Source organism: Cololabis saira, chromosome 15 (assembly GCF_033807715.1).
Source record: "Cololabis saira isolate AMF1-May2022 chromosome 15, fColSai1.1, whole genome shotgun sequence".
NCBI lineage: Eukaryota > Metazoa > Chordata > Actinopteri > Beloniformes > Belonidae > Cololabis > Cololabis saira.
The window spans coordinates 17,125,722-17,149,432 of NC_084601.1; the positions used below are offsets into that span (position 1 = coordinate 17,125,722).

The 23,711-nt window shown below is 40.1% G+C and overlaps 1 protein-coding gene across 6 annotated transcripts in view; it reads left to right on the top strand.

Annotated features, from left to right (window-relative positions):
* The window catches only part of col16a1 (collagen, type XVI, alpha 1), a 76,853-nt gene extending 53,578 nt beyond the window's left edge, over positions 1-23,275 (top strand). For 3 of the 6 annotated variants that reach the window (XM_061740987.1, XM_061740988.1, XM_061740990.1), the window contains 29 exons: positions 336-389; positions 2,697-2,750; positions 2,920-3,036; positions 3,255-3,296; positions 3,389-3,460; positions 3,578-3,622; positions 4,528-4,572; positions 5,833-5,886; positions 5,980-6,033; positions 6,146-6,199; positions 6,286-6,330; positions 6,427-6,480; positions 6,572-6,607; positions 6,693-6,755; positions 6,828-6,899; positions 6,992-7,045; positions 7,177-7,221; positions 11,488-11,532; positions 11,697-11,750; positions 11,892-11,945; positions 12,045-12,095; positions 12,240-12,329; positions 12,465-12,500; positions 12,603-12,647; positions 14,084-14,284; positions 14,457-14,520; positions 14,697-14,873; positions 14,959-15,036; positions 21,747-23,275. In XM_061740987.1, the coding sequence (XP_061596971.1) occupies positions 336-389; positions 2,697-2,750; positions 2,920-3,036; positions 3,255-3,296; positions 3,389-3,460; positions 3,578-3,622; positions 4,528-4,572; positions 5,833-5,886; positions 5,980-6,033; positions 6,146-6,199; positions 6,286-6,330; positions 6,427-6,480; positions 6,572-6,607; positions 6,693-6,755; positions 6,828-6,899; positions 6,992-7,045; positions 7,177-7,221; positions 11,488-11,532; positions 11,697-11,750; positions 11,892-11,945; positions 12,045-12,095; positions 12,240-12,329; positions 12,465-12,500; positions 12,603-12,647; positions 14,084-14,284; positions 14,457-14,520; positions 14,697-14,873; positions 14,959-15,036; positions 21,747-21,940 (2,049 nt within the window). In that variant the 3' untranslated portion in view covers positions 21,941-23,275. The remainder of the gene's footprint in view (positions 1-335; positions 390-2,696; positions 2,751-2,919; positions 3,037-3,254; positions 3,297-3,388; positions 3,461-3,577; positions 3,623-4,527; positions 4,573-5,832; positions 5,887-5,979; positions 6,034-6,145; positions 6,200-6,285; positions 6,331-6,426; positions 6,481-6,571; positions 6,608-6,692; positions 6,756-6,827; positions 6,900-6,991; positions 7,046-7,176; positions 7,222-11,487; positions 11,533-11,696; positions 11,751-11,891; positions 11,946-12,044; positions 12,096-12,239; positions 12,330-12,464; positions 12,501-12,602; positions 12,648-14,083; positions 14,285-14,456; positions 14,521-14,696; positions 14,874-14,958; positions 15,037-21,746) is intronic. The other 3 variants (XM_061740991.1, XM_061740989.1, XM_061740992.1) reach the window with 3 other exon arrangements.
* Positions 23,276-23,711: the final 436 nt, after the last annotated feature.

Below are 23,711 nucleotides of genomic sequence, written 5' to 3' on the forward strand. Positions count from 1 at the left end.
TAAACAGACCTTCAAATAAAGTGATATTCTGATCTGCGCTGCAAGAGTGCAAGAGTCAAAGGTGGAAGTAAGGCTTCAGGAGAAATTAGTGAATAAATAGGCAAAAAAGTGCATTGGTTTTCGTAATAAAACTCAAAATAGCTTTTTTAAGCTAACATGATTTTAAAAATTCAAATGTTTAAATTTACTAGGATTTAGAATCCGTGGCAGGACAGAAAAGCAGCTCCGGGGTTTTGTCCCTGCTCCTTTGACTTTGCCTTATCCATTTGTGGAGATGGGAGTGGCTAGCCACTGATTGGCAGCAAACCAGTTCAACCTCAGTTCCTTCCTTTCAGGGTATCCCTGGAAACGACGGGATACCGGGGAAACCGGGTTTGCCTGGAAAAATCGTAAGTAAAAAGAGAGCGAATCACGATGTGGAGCCTTGTGTATTAATGATGCAAGAGTACTAAATAAATCTATATGTTTGGAACTGGAGAAACAATTTATATATACATATAAATATAAGAATAAAAGATTGCCCCATGAATTTTTCAGGGTTTGTCATAATAAAGAAATTAAGTCATAATATTTATTATGATTATGTTATAACTGAAGTAGATTCTAATTTTTACATAAGTATGGCTTTTGTACTTTTTTTTTCGTTCATATTTCAGTGGACGCTTCTGATGCTACATGAAGGACCGAGCAAATCTGTTATAAGTCATAAAAAATGTACATGATTAGATCAATGCAGCCATGAAGCTGGTGGGATTGATACAAAAAAATCACATGTAACTCATTAAAAAACACTATATGCAGGAGACGCTACATATCCATATTCTGACTCAAGCTTGTTATTACCTGCCCAAGCAGACATTTCATGTGTTGGTGGACAGTACAGTAAGTATCAGGAGAGACGACATGGATGGGAAATATTTAAAAAGAAAAAATAGGTTATGGGCTATAAGTTTATCCATTGTTTCTGATGGTGTTTGGTGTCCACTTTTGATTCTTTCAAGTGTGTTTATGGCTTGATTTCATTAAGGGAACATCAATGCTGATCTCCAGCCAACACTCAAGGGGAACCTCACCTTCAACACAGGAATTAAACTGAAGAGGCAGATTGATCGCATAGTAACCCAGGAGAAAAGACTTGATTGGTTCTCCATGTACAAGTTCTTCTTTTACTAAAAAGACACATTGACTTGGAAATGCAAATCCATGCATCATATTAGTCTTTCTACCTATTGCTAAATGGCTAAATAGTTTGCACTTTTTGTCCTCAATACACTCACGCAGACAGGTTTGTCTATTTTTAGTCGTTTTTTTTTCTTTTCTGTAATCACATTAACAACTTTATTTTTCTTTTCTGCAGTTCTGTTGGGGTTTTTGCACTTCTGATGCTCTCAGACTGCTTTGTCTGTAAAACCCAGCAACACACTTCTATAAGATATCAAAAAGTTAGCTAATGGTTTAATACATCAGGAGGATACTGCACACTGGCACATAATTATAAAGAACCTTCCGTTGAGCCAGTCTGCTAATGCACAAGGCCTTGTTACAGCTCGTATAACAGCCAACAGGGTGCGGCGTGAAATAGCCTCCGTAGCTCGTGGCTACAGTTCGAACAATGTCAAATGGGTCTGTAAAGACTGAAAGCAGAGCAAGAGCTTTTGAAAGACTTTGCCAGTGTAAAAAGAGTCCCGATGCTGAACTTTTACAGTAAATAAGAGCTCTTTTATTTTTAAAAATATATATATATAGTCCTGGAATAAATGTGAAGTCTTTTGGCATGTAATTTATTTACATTCATGTGATCCTAAGTAGGAACGAGGTGTAAAAACAGCACCTGTCTTGACGACGGCATCATCAAGAGTAGGAGAGGTCTCCCTGCTCTTGCGTGGGTTTTTCCTGCGTGCTCTGACTTCCTCCCGCAGCTCAAAGACACACTTTAGATCAACATGAGTGTAAATGGCGGCATGTTCCTCTGTAGGAGCCCTACAACAGGCCATTAATCTGTTGGGGGTTTCCCACCTGCCGCCCAGGTCCTGCCTGGTTTCAGCCCCGTCGGAGGCTGAAGATTTGCTCAGTCTTTTACAGATATATGCTTTTGGATGTGGCTTTGGTACTTTTTTGGTGATGAAGTGATTATTACTACAGCCAATAAGCAATTTCAGCAGCTTTATGGGCTCGATGTGTCTCCCACCTACACATAAATAGAAGAGAACCAATGTTGGTGATGTAAGTTATCAGTGTTTTCAAGCTTATTCAGTCCAGAATAACCCATGTGAAAACTGTCAGATACCTCAAATGTAAAAACTGCTCCACCTCCCAATCTAAATGCCATAACTGGTAAATAACCTCCCATATGAAATTCGGTAAATGAAGCACGAGTTAAAAGATGTGGATAATATGCTTCATTCTTCAATGCAACTGCAGTATTCTTACCTTCCAACATATTATAACCTAATATACCATAACTATCATAGGGTGTGATAAATGAATACATAAATAGCTCTAAACTTGAAAAAGGACAAACTGCTCCCTGTTTTAATGTGAGCAACCTGACACTTTCGACACTTTTGGTGAGAAACATTTGCGTTTTTTACAATGTGGAATCAGTCGAGGGTCATAATGTACGTTCCCCCTTCATCGTTGTCTTGGATGCCAGAAATGTTTTAGATTGGTATATAATGTCCATTTTCTTCTTGCAGAGCCCCATGGACCTGCAGAGGCTTCCTCAAGACTCCTCTGCTGGGCAGGAGGGAGTAAGTAATCACTTAAATGTGACCATGCTGCATTTATGAGAAATGGGATCATGTGCATCAATGCTTTTGGCTTCGGCATGATAACTGTTGATTAGTGTGCTCATGTGTATATATATTTATATATATATATATACGAATATACATTTATATGTGCGTGTGTATAACACAGGAGGACTGTGAGGGGGGCTGTTCCCAAGGGTTGCCAGGGGTGCCAGGCATGGCTGGTGCCAAGGGTGAAAAGGGAGACGAGGGCAAGCCTGCAGTTCCTTCAGGGAACTGTGACGGGGTGAGACTTTGAGAGGGTGTGCAGACTGCATGATTGTCAAGAGCCAGAATACCTAATGATAATAACAGTTGAGGCATTTTCTTTGGTTTGCTTCGATGAATGCAAAATAACGATCCGTCGTTTTTTGCATTGTATTGGAATGTGGATGGCTCGATGTAATTCTCTATCGTTGTGACGGGAAGGCATTCTTCTGTTAACTTGTTCTCCCGTCTGCTTAGTGTTTGGAGAGACTGCAGAGGGAACAAGCAACAGAAGCGACGGTCAGCTGACGGCACTGCTGATGCACATTCATGAGTATACAGCATAAGCTGGAGAGAACCACTTTTCAGATTTTATTGGATTTACTTCACAGGTTGACCGATCCTGCACAGGATCACCCGGCATCCCAGGAGTGCCTGGATCACCTGGCATCAAAGGCGAACCTGTGAGTGTCTACAGACACAGAGGAATAATACAATATGTTTCTGCAGTTGTGAAGCATGCATGTTGAAAGGGACTGAGCAGGGACTCACCTTTCCCTTTCTGTTATTCGTTACTTCAGGGTAACCCAGGACAAAGAGGCCCGTCAGGGATACCTGGAACTATGGTAATGTGCTTATTTGAAGTAGAGAATCAGGCAATATATCTGTCTTTTTCAGAGAGCCCACTTTTACGAGATAATAATTTATAAAAGAGACATCTAGACATCTTTCCTGAGTTTTGGAAGAGAAGGTATGGTGGAGAACTCAATTTGGCATTCATTGTGATTCCCGTCGACTTTGACAACCAAATAAATACAAAAAGAAAACATTAGCTTGGCAGAACCTCTAAAAGGAAAAAAGTTTCATGTCTTTGTTGTCATTATTTTCTTACAGCAGTGTTGAATTTTTGTCTCAGAGCCCAGGAGTGTTGCATTCCACCTCCCATGAATTCACAGAGCCCCCTGCTGGTTCAGTAAAACAAAAGCATCAAAAATATATTATATACAGTACATGTTTGATTCTCTCTCTCCCTCTCTATAGTATATATATATATATATATATATATATATATATATATATATATATATATATATATATATATATATATATATATATATATATATATATATATATGTATATGTATATATATATATATATATATAAAAATCAGTGTCCCTCAATCTGTGTTCCTTGGCCTACTACCCTGCATGTTTTAGCCGAACGGATTACCGTCAGCATGTCATCAGGATTTGTACATATCTGCTAATGACCCATTCAATTAAAAGTAGGTGTGTTGGAGTGGGGAAACATGCAGGGTAGTGGCCCCTGAGGACCCGTATCAGAGAACGCTGCTTTAAACGTTAACTCAAAATGACACGTGTCAGATTAGTAGCAGCGCCTGCGGCACCGGTCGTCTTGTTATCAGCAACAAATTAAAAAATGTCTTTATATTTTACATGTAAATCGATGTTATTTTCATTGGAAAGTTCAGCTGAAGTGTTTTGAAATGTCTCATAATTTCTGTCCGCAGGGACCTCCTGGCTTCCCAGGTCCTCAGGGCCCGTCAGGCTTATCTGTAAGTTTCACCCAAACACTCACAGTTCAATCTCATTTCAACATTGAAACGTCACAGCGACAAATGAATCTAAAAGGATTGATGAGAAGAAAACAATAGAAACAACAGGTTCACAGTGCTATAGAGCTAACAGCCATTCGCAGTTTGGGATAAATGGGGCAGTGAAGGTGAAAAACTGGGATAAACTTAATATTTCTTCTGAAATATATTAGTCATGTTGTCATTCTGTTGTGATTCCTTGTGATGGTTTTAGAGGAGATTTCACTCAAAAGTAAATGCACACACCCCTGTAATATGCCTCAGTAATGCACTTTTCTTCTAAAAGTGCTCTCGAGATGAGGAACTTTTATCTCTAATTGCGCGCGTTCCAAAAGCTTATTTCAGATTAAAATCTTAATGTATAAGATGTAGTGGAATTAAAACCCGCAGTGGGTTTCTAATAAATTTGTTAAAAGGGGAAATCTTAGCTAATCCTGCATTAACTTTTATTTTTGCCCTTTTCCTCTCAAATACAGATTACCTCGTTCGGAAATCAAGCCGGCCTTTATTATTCCGTCTTTGCTGGTTCCCCATCTGCTTGCCCCCCCTCCGCGGCTCTTCTAATGAAAGTTATTTCTGATGAGGAGACGATTCGGCTGTCTCCGTCTCCCGTCTTTTAATTATCCCGCCGTCTCAGAGATGGAGCGTGCGATGGCTGTGCAGACTCATACAGATGTATTGTTTTTGGGGAGTGGATGTGCTGAATGACTGACCCGCGCCATCGCCGCTTTTACTGGCAGTACACGAGTTTGTTGCCTGGCAACCATTAAAGCCAAATGTGCATATTAATATTTACATCGAGTATTCACTTAGCACCGGATTTCAACACACGATTGAATATGATTACATTTGGTTCCAAACACGTCAGTCTTTTACTTTGTTAGTTTATTTATTTGCGTTTAATTATTTATTTGATATTTGTGGCAATAGTGAAATTATATAGTAAAAGAATGGGATGAAAAAGAGAGGATGAGCATTTGGAGGTATTAGCGTGCTACTGAGTGGGTTGTGTTTTATGTGGCCGTTTAAAAGCCTCGCAGAGGCGGAGACCAGAGGACGACATCAAATGCAGGCCCTCGCCGGTGGACTGTTTACTCTCTTTGATATTGACTTAAAATGTCCTTTTCTGCTTTTTTCATTTCCACCAGGGGAGTGTGTCTGCCACACTTATCAAGTCCCCTGCTTCATTTTCTAATCTGTTCTCGTCGCTGTCGTTCTCAGGGTCAGCAGGGCGAGCGAGGGTCATCCGGCCTCCCAGGAGAGAAGGGTGAAACGGTTCGTATCTGGCGATTGGCTTCTCAGAAAATATGACACGTCTGAAAATAATTGGTTGCCCTCTTTGATTGATTGTTGTGATCTCTCCCCCAGGGCCCTCCGGGGACATCCGGTTATCCGGGGTCCATGGGGCCGCCTGGACTGCCTGTAAGTTCCCGCTGCATTATGAGGAAAAACTGTGGGCGACTCATTTCCTGTTAGTCTTCACAGGGCTACAAAGAGAGCCAATGCTGATTTACTGTTGTTGTGTATTTGTCAGGGACTGAAGGGCGAGCGTGGAAGTCCGGGAAGCGGGGGTGTGAAAGGGGAATCAGTAGGTCTCTACGCATCATCGCAATATAAAATCAGCCTGCATCTTGTGTAGTATATCAGCGGCTAACGTTCCCTCCCCCTCTGCAGGGTCCTCCTGGTCTACCTGGTTATCAAGGACAGGCCGGCTCACCGGTCAGCGTTTCCTCATAAATTTGTCTTGCAATATTTAGTGTCAGGCCGTTTGTGGCATCAAGGTGTTATAATTTAGGAAACATTGTATGTCTGCAGGGCATCAAAGGAGAAACGGGGCCAGCAGGTACTGCTGGTGAAAAGGGTGATCGGGTGTGTCTAACAATTATTTTTATGTTCACTAAGTCAAAAGTGTAGCTTTCAGGAATAAATCAAGCTCATCTGTCATTCTTTTTGATTCAAGGGTTTCCAAGGGCAGCCAGGTTTTCCAGGACCACCAGTATGTAAACACTTCAACTGCTTATTTTTTCCTATAAGATTACCAAAAAAAAGAAAAAAGATTGACTTACAGTGTGTAATTGTAGGGCGGCCCTGGACCTGCTGGTAAACCTGGAAGAGAAGGTCTCGCTGGGATGAAAGGTGAAAAAGTGAGTACAGACATCACGTTTGACGGTTCCTAACTCCCTTTGCATCTGGACTGAGAGTCTGTTCTTCCTCAGGGTAACGATGGCTCTCAAGGCTCCCAAGGACCAACTGGACCCTCCGGCTCACCTGGCTCTCCGGGGTTGATGGTACGTGGTGACATTTTCTTTTTTTGTCAACCGTATAAACTACATTTGGTCTCAGTTTAAGTTCAATTTTACTTACATCTTTGCATTGAAAGGGCCCCCCTGGCATCGAAGGAATGGATGGAAAAGATGGAAAGCCAGGGCTGCGGGTAAGTCACCAACATGTGATCAAACGGAAGTTCCGTCCACCCAATATACTTTATACGTAAGTCTGAAGGCATGCATTTAATGATTGATCTTTTGACTTGGGCTCTATTATTTTTATTTTTTTTATTACCAGGGAGAGATGGGCCCTCCGGGCCCATTAGGACCGCGAGGAATCCCAGTGAGTATCACCTCTAACATTTACTTGCCTTGATCCATAAATCTATCATAAAAAACAGTTTTAAATGCAACTAAGACTTAGTTATATATTGTATTATTTGGTTTGGTTAGTTCTTGCAGTGTCTTTGCTGAAAAATTGCATTCAGAAAATAAACTGTATCCACATCTACAGTAGAATTAGATACCATTGTTGGCATTGTTTTACTTCTAAACTCCATTTAATGAACCTTTATGTGTGTTTGTGAAGTGATGATTCCAATAGCTGCAATTTGGAAAGACAAATGCCTGAACCTGCTTTCTGTGGGATTCATGATTTCCGCTAACCCGTCGGTTTGTGGGCACGATGCTGCTTCTTTACCTGTACAAAATGCACTCAGACAGAATAGCAGTTTATGCCATAAAACATGTGGACTCTTTCCAGAAAGGCCGGTGTTTCTGCAGACAGCGCTATAAATGTTCACACTAAATAAAATTGCAACCAACTCATTTAATCACAGCTGCTAAACCTCACTGTCACATATATTACACAGAAGCACACAATGTAACACATTCGGAATTATAAATGTTTTATGCAAGCGCTGCTTAAAATGGCAAATTTCCACATTTATACCTAATAAATACATTTAATCAAACATTAACTATAAAACCAGACATATCTACAGAAACTCACTTAATGAATAACAAAACTTACATTTAAAATAAAACGAAAAATGCTAATTCAATCCTCAGTGGGAAATTTATGGAGGACCAAAACTGACATTATTAAAAATAAAAGCAGTAATATATATAATATATATAAGTCAGGAAGAAGCAGGATCCTTCGCATTGATGGACCAATAGTAGAGCTGGACTAAGAAGGGCAGCCTTCCTTATTTGCATAATAGGCCAGAAATGCATAATGTAAAGTAAAAAGAGGAGACGAGGGAATGTAAAAACAAGAAATAGAAATAAGGAAAAGGAAAAACATAATGTATATATTTCTGCTTTTATTCTGCTCTGTCAGTTTTAGTCCTCCATAAAAATGACTGTATATTATTGCAGGATAAATTAAGAATGAATAAGTTAAAAAAAATCAGTGAGCAAACTGTTGGAAAGCACTGGCAGGTAACTCGAGACAATCTTAAACAGCTACAATCCTACAGCACACCAGTTCAATATCTGGGGACGTGTCCATCTGTCGTCTACAACCTCCGTCTCCCAGGATAAACTGGCATCGGGGTCTAGAATATGTTTCCACTTGCACCTACATTTTGACGAAATTCCTAGTACTTCATTCTCAACAGCACCAGTTGGTCTTCTACAAGCTCGTCCATTCTCTGTGCCGGTAATTTTACCTTTCCACTGTGGTTCTGCCCGCCATCCTTGATGTCTGCTCTTCAGCCTGGTTTTCTAGTTCAATCAGCTGGTCCTGTATGTAAATAACTGTCCTCCTGTTATAAATACTCACCATAAAAACAATGTTGTATAGCACAAATCCTTTAAGCAGAGAAACATCCGAACCAGCTTTAACAGGAAAAACTTCTGCAGAAAAATGTTGCTCAGAAAGACAACGTGACCAGATTTACTGGGACGGGCTGCCACCCGTGGAATGCTATTCTACAGCTCGCTCTTTGAAATGATAAAGAAAAGTAACATAACTAAAACAACTTCTAAAACTGTAAGACAACATATTTTGAAAAAAAAAAAAAACATATATATTTGGAGTTTTTGAAGTGGCTGTCACCTCAACACCTCTGAAGACTTCCTTTGTTTGAGAATGTGTGATTTAGCAAATCATTCAGGTTTGCACGCTTGTCACAAGTGAAGTTATCCAGCCCCCCCATATCTATCTCCACCTCACATCAGTTTAATCACGCTGCATTCTCTTCAGTAAGTGCAGCACTAAGTTTGAGCTCTTTTCTTCATTCTCCATCAACCCCTCGACTCCAAAAAGAAGAGGAGCGTATAGACAATGGATGGATTGATGAAGTGATATTAGTTTTGTGAAGAAGGTACTGTAGACCATAGGAGAGGAATTCTGATGGGGATAAAAGTTATTTTTTTATGATCTGAAACAACACAAACCTTATACACCTTGTAGTGGTATAAGCTAAAGCTATATTAGATACACTTTATTGCCAAATGAATGTATGACAACACCATGTTGCAAGAATGGCTGTGTTATTTGGACCCACGTAACCGTCCGATTGTATTTGCTTGAACCACACCACATGATGTTTGAGTTTGTTTTAGGTGGGGACTGTTAATTTTTTACAACTCTTTCTGATTAGTTGTTAGCTTACCTCTGCTTCACAAAATCACACCTCAAAAAATATTAAATATCCATTTGATCCACACATTGGACATGAGCAAATAATTGTTTCTGTTGTTCCGTTTGTCAAATATTTTACATTGCAACCCAGAAGTCAAACTTCATGTTGGCATCTTCTTATTTTCCAAATTCCCATATGTTAGTGACCTGGCCCATATCAGTAACAGCTCTAATGATTGGCTTCTAAAAAATAAACATAGAAGAAATGCAACAACAGTGATGGCCAGAGTCTGTCGAGCTTTTTAAAGATGGAGGAACTATGGTGCATTTTTCAGTCTGCTACCTGTTGCATTCCTTCCACATTCCTATTGGTGGTGCTATATTCTCCTAAATGGTGCATGACCCCCATCAGGATTATTCCTATGGAACCACAAGATCTCACCAGTGATTTGGGTCGTCAGAGAAAGTTACTCCTTTGGCTAGAAGTCACATGGTTTCTGGGTCGGTGCTGGAACAAACGACTGATTACCATTCCAAGATTACTATTGCACCAACACATGATCAGTAGGGTAAAATGAACCTGTCTCATGACGGTCTAAACCCAGCTCACGTTCCCTATTAGTTGTGCAGACCTTGATGACAAGCTGATGATGACTGTTCATTTGAATTGGGGGTGTTGATGCGAGGACCGGGGCTGGGAAACACTGCGTACTCAGTCTGCAGCTCCCTCTCCTACTGAACGGGGCCGTTTCTCAATGGCTAAACTGGAAACTTGAGGAAATTGTGTCAGCTAATGCAAAATTGGACACGTCTCCCTTAATTACTTGCTTTCACTAAATAAAATTATTAAAAACTTTTTTACAATTACTATGCTGGATTGAAGTGATGCGTGCAATGCCTTCTGGGTCACTGATCTGATTGGTTGCATTTGTCTGTTGCCATTGTTGAAATGTACCAGCCAGCTAAGAACTAAGTAACTAAGAACATCAATGCAGTGCCACACAGTTCCTTTTGTTCCTCAATAAAAAGGCAAATGAAAAAATGTAAGTTTAAATTATCCCAGTGATACCAAATGGAATGAAAATGATTCCTTTAATATTTGTGTCTGTATTCTTGCCACACCTTCCCATTCCCACTGGTAGATCGGGTGGGAAAAACACTAAAAACCAAGTTCTGTACCCGTTATGTTCCCTGGGGACTGGACACTGATGGATAGTGACAGAAGTCATCATGGGTTTTATGAATAGCACTTCAATAAAACAGCTCATCTTCGTAGGGGTGCCTTTCAAATGAAGACTCGTACATGACGTTTTTTTGTATAATACTTAAATTTATGGTCCACAGAGATGAATCTTGATTAGAGTAATTAATTTTTATTGCAACATCTTACTGAACATGGTGGTCGTGGTATTTTGGCAGCAAAAAAGAAAAAGATGGATTCCCTTGACATTTGGTGCATTCATGTTCCCCAGAGGATGAAACTAACCTGATTTCCTAGTGCAAACCAGACGTTCCCATTTATTTGTTTTTTATCCATAAAAATAGGCTCATCTTGGAGTTAGTTAGTTAATAAATGTGTAGAAACATTTTAGTTCAGGTGTGATGACCCCAGTTCTTAACCCTCATAAGGTTTCACCAGCAGCAGCAGCAAATTAGCGTTTGCTGGTGATAAGTCACCACCTCACCCACGCTGCTGCTCCGCGTTAATACTGTATGTGCAGCCATTACTCGATTATACGAGAACATTTACAACTTCAAAGCTTTGTACCTTCCGCACTTAATGTCTCGTATATCCTCACCGTTGGGTGATGAGCACACATGAGTATGTGCATCTTTTTCTAGCTTTCTTCTCCTTTTTTTTCTTTCTAGCTCTGTGTTCTCTGTATTTCACTTTATGTTTTACCCAAGAGCAGGTGTTCGGGGTGTCAAAGACAGTTTGCCTCCTCTTTTGACAGCCTTATCTTTGAGAATTTTTAACCCTCATCCAATCTCAATCGCTTTGATATGTCTCCGCAGGGATTCAAAGGGAACAAGGGTCATGTTGGCTTTCCTGGACAAAAGGTTAGCCAACGACTCATTGTTCTATCATCAAACCATGTCTTTTACATTTGTAATAATAATAATATATTTCTTTTTTGTAACTATTAAAAGTCTTATTGCTTCCAGTTAGGTGCTTGTGTCATGCTTCTTCTAAGATGATTTAAATTGCTCTCTTACTCCTACAGGGAGATGCCGGACCTTCAGGTCCACCTGGTGCTCCTGGACGGCTGGGACATGATGTAAGAATATTTGCTCTCCGTTATTATCCCAGATAAAAACCCCAAATAAACAGGTCAAATAAACAGCAAATCACTGAGCCTAAAAGATCTACGTACATCATAACTAGTGTAAGACTAAAGCTCCATGTCTAACCATTGTAGGGGGATCCTGGCACCCCAGGAGCTCAGGGACGACCTGGACCTCCGGGCCATGTCGTAAGTGCCCGTTCCTTTCAGTCTCATACATTTTAATCAGTTTACTTTGTAACATGTCAGCTTGTTTAGCTTGAATAATGTATCTCCTTCCATCATCAGGGTTCCACGGGGCCAGCGGGACCTCCAGGGCCTCCCGGGCCATCAGGGCTGGTAAGAGAAAATGTCAACATATCTCCTTCTGTTTGTTTGTTAATACAAAAATATGTTATCACTGAGTTATCACTATTGAGTGAGTCAAATAAAAGCTGAAACAACAGCATATTGTTTTCTGTACGTATTCTCTTCAACTTCCAGGGTATAAAAGGAGATAAGGGTCAAGGTGGAGAGAGAGGTCTCCCGGGGATGAGTGGATCTCCAGGACCCCCCGGGCATCCAGGACCTATGGTTCGTGCTTTTCAGCTTGTGTGTCCTTCCAAATTGGCCCGTCCCCCAAAACCAGAAAAGTTTATTTGCACATAAATCAAACTGTTACTCTGCTAATTTGGCTCACTCAGACTTTTTCCCTGCTCTGGCTTGTAGGGAGAGCCAGGAAGTGATGGTGGTGCTGGTAAAGATGTGAGTAATTGCTGTCGGTGTCCGCTTTAAATTGTGATAGTGATTTATTGGATTCCTTGCTGAATTTCTTTTTTTCTTGTTGTTTTGTTTTGGTCTTTACAGGGAGCAGCAGGTCCACCAGGAGATAACGGGCAGGCAGGTCAAAAGGTAAGACTCAACTGAGTGTGTTGAGGCTCAGTGAGAGTGCGTGTTGAGCGTCAGCCATCCGTTACTTCAGCACATCATCCGAACACGGCAAGATTCCCCCCTTTTTTCTGCACGGTTGTAACCCGCGGAGCCGAGCACACCCTCTCCCCGCCTCTGCCCACTCAGCACCCTCACTTAACGCACTCATCAGTTCACTAACCTTCCCGAACCCCTCCGGACCCCGACGCTCCCCCTTCCTCCTCGCCTCACTTCTCCCCACTTTGAAGCTGGCAGCCAGCCGCCTCCTCTCCCTGCGTCGCCGTAGAAACCTGTCAGATTTCCCCTCCGACGGAGCCTTACAGTAGGTCGGTGCTGCGATAGAGCTATTCTCTCTGCCTCTGGGATAATGCTATTAAGCATGAGGGGGAGATGCTAGATGAGGCTATTTGTCACGCTGACAGGACGGCATTGTCAGGGTTTTAGCCGCGCAGAACAGAGGAGAAAGACAAGAACGGACCGCTCTATTCGCCGCACTCCTCTCTATTTCAGGAGCCGCTTGTCTGTCGTTGACGTGTAAACATTAGACGTCCATTATGGGCAGCTTTGTTCTCAATAAATCACTGTCGCTAACGCAGCATGGCTGTTTTTGAGTGTATTTACGCAACCTGAATGGTAAATGCTGCCACGTGGAGAGCGATGGCGACGCAGGGAAATGATACGTGAAAAAGGCTTGGCTCTTCTCTGAAATCGGTTTAATTATATATTTACAATTTAATTTAATTTTAATAAAACCATTAAAAAAAACGAGTAATAAACAGAATATTTAAGCATTGGCTTTTTGGCCCAGGGCTGGATTAGGAGATTTAAATATGAGTTTATCTCCACCTAAGGAATGAAAGACAGGTATAAAGTAGGTGTTTAATCTAACGCTAATCCTGTTTTATTACATTTTGGGTATCAATTATTCCTCTAATACATTTATTTCTCAAGCCTTTTCTTGAAATTCATGGCAGATGCAACATATATCACATTATTTCTTTCAAGCACGTCCATAGTAGTTCTTAAGAATTCAGTTTCATTACCGTTCAGTTTATGTGCATACTGCCACTTCATAACAAAAGCCGTCTGGGAGCACTCCACGGGTTCCATACTAATACCTTTAATGAAAATCAAAGCCAATACAATTGAATTCCAGTTTACGGTAATCCATTCATGATCTAACTCGTTCCAATGGAACCCATTTGAATATAGCTGTTTTCATATCAGGCCGAGTGAAAACGGCCATAAAACTGTACGACAGGAAGCTGAGAACTGCCACTGAATCCATATGGAAACCCACAGGCCCAAGTGCTCAGTTTGGACAATTTGGACCTTACTCTTAAAAAGGGAATAAAATGTATCATAAACAAGTAAAATGACATGATCCGCCAGCCTTACCTGGAAATGATTTGTTCCAGGGCGAGCCAGGGGCCAGCGGCCAGAGGGGCCCTCCAGGAGAGAGGGGCAGACCCGGCCCCCCCGGTGGGGGGGGAGGATATCACTCCTCCAAAGATGCACAACCCATGATCGGCCCGGCTGGACCTCGAGGAGAGAGAGGAAGCCCAGGGTCCTCAGGATCACCCGGGCCTCCGGGCAGTCATGGTCCACCAGGAAATGATGTGAGATACACTTTTCCACCCTCACAACACCCACAACACCCTTTTATCTTAATTAGCTCCAAAGCATTTAAAAACATTGTGCTAAATGAAAAAGCTGTTGTGCCATTTGTTCACCATCTCCATTATTCTCGTTTTTTACTACCTGATAAATCCATCACTCTTTTTTTAACAGGCTGTTGTCAACTATGATGAAATCAGGAACTTCATTCGCCAGCAGGTCATCAAGATCTTTGATGGTGAGCAAAAAAGGATGAAAAAGCATGCATATAGGAATTAATGGCATCATTTCTACGCCAAAGAAGTATTTTCCCTCCCCATAAGTTGTCTCGAAGAACGGCTCGCTTCGTCCTTCGGGACACCATCGCTCTGTCCTCTGTGGAATATTCACTGTTGTTGTGTTCCCGCTCCCCAGAGAGAATGGGCTACTACATGTCCCGCATGCAGATGCCAGTTGAGCAGGTGTCGTCTCCAGGACGACCTGGGCCCCCGGGGAAAGATGGCTCCCCAGGTGCTCCCGGGAACCCAGGTGCTCCTGGACTTCCAGGACAGATCGGCAGACAAGGCCGACCAGGAGGACCAGGACCCCAAGGTACAAAGATCGCTGCGGTGTCCCTGATAAAAACCTTTATCAGTGTTAACCGTGCCTGTATTTTAAACGGACTCTTTATCTGCAGGACCTTCAGGAGCAGCTGGAGTAAAAGGTGACAAGGGTGTCGGAGAGATGGGAGATATAGGACCTCCAGGAGCACCAGGTAATTTATTCCACTGGTTCATGAATGATTATTTTGTGCTTTGGGACACATTTGGTTGCGAGTGCATCATTTTATACAGATATAAACCTTTTGATTCTTAATTGAATTACATACTTTAACCTGCGGCTAATCATGTGAAACCTGTTGCACATTTAACCGCTTGCAAATTTAGAATTCAGACATGTATCAGAGACTTTCTTCTTTTACTCTTTAGTTGGGGGAATTGAATTTGCAATAATTTTCCACTTGACATTCAAAGTCTTTTATGCAAACTCAAGCAATCCTTCTGATGTTACACCCACAATTAGCATAATGTGTTTAATTTCAACTCCTTACTAGAAATGTTTGCATTTTTCAATGATTTATAAATTGCTAGCATGATTGAAGTAATTTTCAGGTGCAATTACCATTTTAATTCACTCTTACCGAATCAGCAGCTTTGAGAATCCTTCAGTCATCAGAGTCATCAAAAAGAAATGAGTCAAAAAAGGAAATGATCAAAGTACATCCGCCATAATAGCTCATGTTTCATTCATGTTCCCCAGGGCACAAATGTAGTAATAAAGCCGTTCATTAAATAAGATGCCTAATGGCCTTTACTTATTTTGCATATTTTCTGAAATGATGTGTAGATATCACTTGATCTTATGACTGATGATTAAAACTATTCATCTTTAATCCGCCATGTGTGTACTGCAGTGGTAAACAACACCATTTTACTTTTAAAAGTTACATTTCAGAGTAAAACAAACAAACTTAAAACGTATTCAAATAATCTACACTGTCAAAAATAACCTACTTAGATTGGGGTTCCCAAGCGTCCTGGAAAAACTGGAAAAAGATTGGTCAATTTTCCAGAAAATATACGGAAAATTAGAGAAAACGATAAAATGTCCTGGAAACGGTTACATTTTTCTCGGAAATGATCCTCCCCCTGCCTTGTTAGTGAATGTAAACGGGTTTAAAGTTCTGCGTATGCACAACTGTTGTCGCCTGATCAGGGCAACATTAAGGGGAGAAGGAGAAGGCGCACCGCCCCACGTGACGCTACCAGCCAATCAAATCTGCTCTTCGACTGAGAGCACGTCTCCAACCCAGAGCTTCCAATTGACTGTAGCTAAATTTAGCGATTTTTCAGACGCCTTTAAGGACTAAACGCATAAAGACAAAACTAGCGACTGAAAGTTGAAAAGTGTCGTTAGATGTGAGGTTTTTCTCCCCCACGGACACACGCTCCTCCCTGTCCTGCGTTGAGTGACAGGTGGAGGAGAGCGGTAGTGGGCGTGTCCTTTGGTGAATTGACCCTTAGTCAAGCTCCGCCCCCGTTGCTAGGTCGCCCCCGTTGCTAGGTCGCCCCCGTTGCTAGGTCGGACAAAACTGTCATCTCTCCCGTCCACTTCCATTGTAAAAACGAGTTATTACATCACTTTGTTTCTAATTATTGTACCAAAGAAAATCAGCAGCAACTAGATATAAATAAAAAGGAACACTTCAGGTACTGTGTAGTGAGTTTAAAAAAACTGAGGTTTTTATGGGGGTATTATTGTTCCAATATTATTTGTGTGTGCGTATCTCAATCTGTGTGTGCGTAAAAAGATTCGTGTGTCTGTATTCAGATTTGTGTGTGCGTAAAAAGATTTGTGTGTCTGTATTCAGATTTGTGTGTGCGTAAAAAAAGATTTGTGTGTCCTTATTCAGATTTGTGTGTGTGTAAAAAGATTTGTGTGTCTGTATTAAGATCTGTGTGTGCGTAAAAAGTTTCGTGTGTCTGTATTCAGATTTGTGTGTGCGCAAAAATCAGCCGGTAGCTCTCGATTGGCTGTCTTTGCACACGTGGATTTTGACACACTTCTGCCGCGGCAAATCTGTAAAAAGATCTGTGTGTAAAACGATTTGTCCGTATCTTTTGCTTTGCCCTGAGCTCGGACTCACAGGCTCACGCCAGGCTACAGTAGCAATGCAGCCTTCACCACTAGTCTGCGCGTAGCACTCAGTCAGTATGTTCACCTGCAGCAGTTCCATCGGGTTTCTGAACATATTATTGGACATCGTTTGGACTTTTATACTGCATGCAAACACCTGAACCCCATCTACTTCGGACGTATGTCGGACACTTAGTAATCGGGTTGCATATGGAGTAAGATAACTTCCAAAAAGATGTGTTCATGTTATAACTATTCGTATTCATAATGATAAACATTTGTATGTAAATAAAAAAGTTGTACTCAAAATGCTGCTGTCACGCACATGAGTCTGACAAATTATTAGGGTAAGAGTAAGAAATTAGGTAAGAAATTGACCTTTTACGTCTCATTTATTCATTCACACACGCACTAATATATTTGGGAAACAGTTAGGCACCAAATATAATATATTTAATTTTCTCAGATGGCAAAAATAAGAACTTTATTGATCCCACATACTGTAGGAGTAATTCATGTCATATTAGAGAACAAGGTAGTGCCGAAAAACAATATATAGCCTATCCCCCCTCACAAAAATAAGAAAAATATATTTTCTCATCAACAAAGCATATTTTACATAAACATATTTAAAAAATTTCAAGTAACAAAATAACATATTTGAACAATTCTTCAGATTTTTTCAGTTCTTTTATTGTCTGAAAAATGGTTCAAATGTGTTATCTTGTTATTTGAAAAAATTTAAATTTGTTTTGTTGATGAGAAAATATGTTTCTCTATTCTTATTTTTGTGAGGGGGGATAGATTATTGTTTTTTTTCAGCACTACCTTGTTCTTTATAGCTGATATAACATAAATTACTCCTATGTGGGATCAATAAAGTTCTTATTTTTGCCCTCTGAAAAAATTTAATATATTATATTTGGTGCCTAACTGTTTCCCAAATATATTAGTGCGTGTGTGAATGAATAAATGAGACGTAAAAGGTCAATTTCTTACCTAATTTCTTACTCTTAACCTAATAATTTATCAGACTCATGTGCGTGACAGCAGAATTTTGAGTACAACGTTTTTATTTACATACAAATGTTTATCATTACGAATACGAATAGTTATAACATGAACACATCTTTTTGGAAGTTATCTTATTCCATATGCAACCCGATTACTAAATGTCCGACATAGGTCCGAAGTAGATGGGGTTCAGGTGTTTGCATGCAGTATAAAAGTCCAAACGATGTCCAATAATATGTTCAGAAACCCGATGGAACTGTTGCAGGTGAACGTACTGACTGAGAGCTACGCGCCGACTAGTGGTGAAGGCTGCATTGCTACTGTAGCCTGGCGTGAGCCTGTGAGTCCGAGCTCAGGGCAAAGCAAAAGATACGGACAAATCGTTTTACACACAGATCTTTTTACAGATTTGCCGCGGCAGAAGTGTGTCAAAATCCACGTGTGCAAAGACAGCCAATCGAGAGCTACCGGCTGATTTTTGCGCACACACAAATCTGAATACAGACACACGAATCTTTTTACGCACACACAGATCTTAATACAGACACACAAATCTTTTTACGCACACACAAATCTGAATACGGACACACAAATGTGAATACAGACACACAAATCTTTTTACGCACACACAAATCTGAATACGGACACACAAATCTGAATACAGACACACAAATCTTTTCACGCACACACAGATTGAGATACGCACACACAAATAATATTGGAACAATAATACCCCCATAGGTTTTCTTTTGATTAGTTTAGCTGATAGCACGGTGGAAGGTTGAACTGTGACTGCGGCCGTCAACATAACTTTATCTAAAGCAGACATTTTTCGTAATCTACCATTGGTTTTGCGATGAAATGTGTTCCTGGGACTCTCTCTGGGTAGCGATTGTCACTTTTACAAATGCCCTAAACACATGCTTAACCATTTTAAGATAAACAAATAAAACAGTTTGTAGCTATGGGTTATAGCGTGCTGCAGAGCCGACTTTGTTTTGGAAGCACGGATCGGATTTCCAAAACTTTGGGGATAGAAATATGTTTCACCCTCACCACACTGTGTGCAATGTGTTCCCAAGTGTTCATTTTACTAATACAAAGTTTAAAAAAAATAATTTAGTGATTTAAATTTTGATACAAGGCAAGTAAAAACTAAGCTTTTTCCATTGATGTGAACGAGAGGGACGGCTGTTTTGTCCAACCGGATATTCTGCCCGGAAGTAGCAACGGAGAATGATTTTTCTGATTGGTCAGTCAGGGACCAATCAGCTAACAAAGGGTCAATTGGCTGTGTGCAGTGGATGCAACTCTGATTTCAGCAGAGCGGGAGCTAATTACAGTTAACAGGTGATCTGCAATTGTTTAATTGTCTGATAATAAAAAAAGTTAGTGAAAAAACACTTTAAGGATTCTGTTGTATTAACATACTGTGAATGTGCACAGATAGAGGGGAGAATAAACTAAAGAGATTAATGACTTTTCATGTAGACTTAACCTCATTAATTTCCAATAAAAGTAGTTGTTAACGGAGTGAGATGCTCACAGAGACCACAGGGAAGAGGAGCACCCTTAATTAAAATGTTGGCTAAAAATGTCAGGGGAAAATGCTGGAAAATAATTTCAGGGAAAGAGTGGGAACCCTATAAATATGACATTATTTGAGTATTTTGACCTTTTGTTATGATGAATTAAGTCAACATGAGGAGTCCACCTGTACCTAATTGAATTCATTAGACGGGATGAAGAAGACACACGCATCTCAACGCAATGTCCAATTATCGTGTTTGTCAGGGTGTAAATCAATGCATGACGTAGTTTGTAAACCATCAAACCGGGATTGTGTCCAGGCTGAAATCAGGGAAAGGATTAATAAAAGATTGCAATATTTAAAGTTGCCAAAAGCATAACAGCCACGGAGATTAATGTCCCGAGGGGTAATAGTGTTTTAATAAGTGATGATTTATTTTATTAATTTATTTTTAATGCATCATTAAATAAAAAAAATAAAAAATCACTATTAACTGGCTTTTTTCTAGACTAAGCAAGTAAATCATTAATCAGGAGAAGAATTTTCAGATCAACATACACTGGTCCAAGAAAAGAAAAAAAAATCCAGCATTACAGTTTGCAGGACCATTTTTAGCTGTCATCATGGCAGTCATTCGGCGTGGCCTTGCTTCAAGAGGCTCATGCATTTTCACAATATTTACTTTGGTCCAAACGTGCATTCATTTTTGTCCATGATATTGTATTGATGATGTGAGTCAAACAGCTGCACAAAGTCTTCGCCGGCACAACCAACATATTCTCAGGCTGTTAAAGTCTGGAATCTGTTTTGATTCTTACCTGAAAATAATGTAATGTCTCCTGACCACATGATGGTTCTCTGTTGCCCCAGACTCCTCCACAAATAGAGGTCATTTTATTGTATATTTTAGCCCTCTGATAAGTGGTTTCTTAAGGGTACGCAGCTGTTTAGTCCCAACACCACGAGTTCCTGTCAGATTAATGATGCAGGGATGCTTTGAAATTGATTCACTGTTATTCTGCTTTATTGTTCGTTTTTTTTTATTCCACTAAATGTCAAACTGATCTCCAATATCAATCTTATCTCTTTTATTAGATGATGGTTCACCATCATCCTTACATGTTTTAATAATGTGTCAGCCAAGTTACAGGAGTCTCTTTAACTGTTTCATTTGCTTAGCCCAGACCAAGAATTCTATTTTTTTTCCTGAAAAATAAACAAGATTTATTTTAATATCTTCTGTCATGATCTTTAAGGAATGAGAGGCTGCTCATGGCATCAGTTTTCGTTTGGATGATTCATTTATGTGAGGTCTCCAGTACTTTTATCATGAGTTAATAATTCATCATCTTTATTTTGTATGGAATAGTTACATGGCTAATTGAACTAAATAGTTATTTAGTTCAATTATTAATTATTATCAATAGAGGGTATGCATTCCCACTGGACCACGCCCGCTTACTCGCACTGAGTGGCAAAACATCAGCAAAAATGGCTGCAACTAGTAGGGCAAACTGTGGAAAAGACGTAATAAAAGCCGATTATTGGCTTAAATTGAAGGCAGTTGGACTTGACAGTGACCTGTACGGTTACCTGAAGAACCAGTGGTCCATGGACATTAATATTTGGCCACGAATTCCTGATATTTATATATACTTAATTTCTATGCCGGAGAAATACACGAAGCAAAGCTTGAAAGCATACAAAAGTCTTGACGCTTGGTCCTACTTCAAGGCAGGATTTGTTGGCAAAATTAAAGTAATGAGGACACCAAACTTTATGATTTGACCGTTTAACGTTAGCTACCCAAAAATCCAACATTACCTGATACAAAATGGGAACAAATCCACGTTTCGGTGCCTGGAATCCAGTTGTTTCTGCGAATTGCATCCATTTGTCTCCCTTAAGTTTATTTTTCGTCAGTCTGTAAAACGATAACTGCGATTTATTGCTAAATCTACGAGTACAGTCGATCGCACAACAGCTCTTTCCCATTTTAGATGTTTTGGACTCAGTGGGTGTAACCCGCTGTGAAGTCGCATCTTTGACGTCATGCGCATTCCCTCTATGATCAATTATTATTTAGTTCAATTATTTATGAATGAAAAGGTTAAACAGTGTAAAAACTATGAAGTACATTTGGTGACATAGCGTTCACTGTACAGGTGCCTCCTTTTTCCAGGTGGTATTTCAGCCCCACAGTAACTAAACCCCCCCCCCCCTCCCCCCTGTCTTTGTCCCAGGTGTTCCAGGTCCCCAAGGCTATGGAAAAATGGGCCCCCCTGGCCCAGTTGGCCAACAGGGTGTCCCTGGAATCTCAGGCCCTCCCGGACAGCAAGGACCCAAGGGAAATGAGGGCCGCTGTAATCCCAGGGACTGTATGAGCCATCAAGTGGAATACAACCAAAAAAGCCAACCAATCAAAGGCCCCTGGTAGAGCTAGAGGGGTCAGGGGAGAGAACTGAACCAGAGACTCACCGTTTAGAGAAGCAAGGATGCCAAAGAAGATGACCCAAACTTATTGAATCAGACCACAAGATGGAGAGGAGGAGCTGCCTTTGTTGTTGAGTAGATAGATAATATTATCAAGATTTTTACTGGAGGTCCACTGTTTGTTACTTGTTGTTGTTTTTCTTCCCTCTAAAGGCCCCATTGGAACTGAGCCAAAGAAACACCAGCAGCAGATTTTTATTACATCTTTATTCCCTCTGGAATTTCAGTCCATTGCTATTTCACGGTACTGGATTATTTTGTCATGTCCTCATTTTCTCTTCACCATAATGTGACCACAAGAGGTGACAAAAATCATATATATTCATCTCCCCAGTTAATTCTGGCTTTTGCCGGAAGATGAGAAAACACACGGTTATTGTTTTGTATTTTGTCTCTCTCACATCTTTGTTCCATCTTTGCACCATCCCATCCTGAGTGCGCATCCCGTGCATTTCCAACACTTTCTGACTGGTTGGAGTTTGATACATAATTGAATTTTACTTACGCCTGTCCCTTGAAATGTATTTCACGTCCATTGAAACAGATGTCCCATTTGCATTTATTCCCTCTCTGATGGATCGTTTTGTATATATTTATATGTGTATATATATATATTTTGGCTTTTTATACTTTTCAAAGGTTTTGATATTGGACATAATGGTTAGCCACTTTTTAACTGTTGGTTGTTTTTTGAAGCAAAAGGATGATTGATCTTTCCCCCCCTTATTTCTATGGACTTTTTAAAAAGACTATCTTGAGTAAAAGATCAATTATTTATAGAAGAAGTTTGCGTGGACAGAAATTTAATTGGCTTCTGTAATTTTATCACTGAAACTCCTTTCGAGTCATTTTGACTCCAGCATTTCTGGAAATACAACCATTTTAAAGCATCTCATCTGAATTTCAATTTTTTAATTTTTTTTTTAAATAATTCCATGGTAACTATAATAGCCATCTGTCTGCTTCGTTTAACACTTTTGTTAGAAAGAAATAGGAAATATGAGCAACAGTCGACCCCATTCATCACAGGTACTGTCATCCAGCGAAGCCTCCCACCATCACTAAACCCTCGTGACCACTCAAGTAAAAAAATTAAAAAAAGTTTTGTAGTATATTTTGTTACTGTGTTTTGGTGGCCTCAGTTGTGGATCTAAAATCAGTTATGTGCTCTGTACTTTTTCATACAATTTGTAGTAGAAGCTGTGGGCCAGGCTTTTTTTTTTTTCCTACAGCATCCCCTGAGAAATATTAAACTGAATTAAAGTGCTTTTCAAGAATATTTTCATGTTTTTTGTAATGTTATTATCATTATTAACATATGGTGTGTCAAACACTTTCCAAATACTTCTCAAAACAGTTTTTTATGATTGTATATTAGGACCTCAGACACAGTAAAAGGCCTCTGCAAAATCTCTTGTACAGAGTTGCAATCTCAGAGACAGTTTTGTAGTTATTCTGGGTACCTGCGCAGCTTTTTATTGTCTTATTATAAATTTGTGTAACTTTCCCTTTTAGTATCCTTTTAGATGTCTATCTGTATTTACGTTGTCTATGTAGTTATTCACTGTACATGGTGGTTGTCTTATTCTTTTATGTCATTTGAGTTGGTCTATTTATCTTTTTTTACTTTTAATTCCAGGAGTTAAATGTCATTATAATGGTTTCCACAAAAGGTTTCGGGCAGCCAGAACACAAGGGTTGTAACTGTCACGACT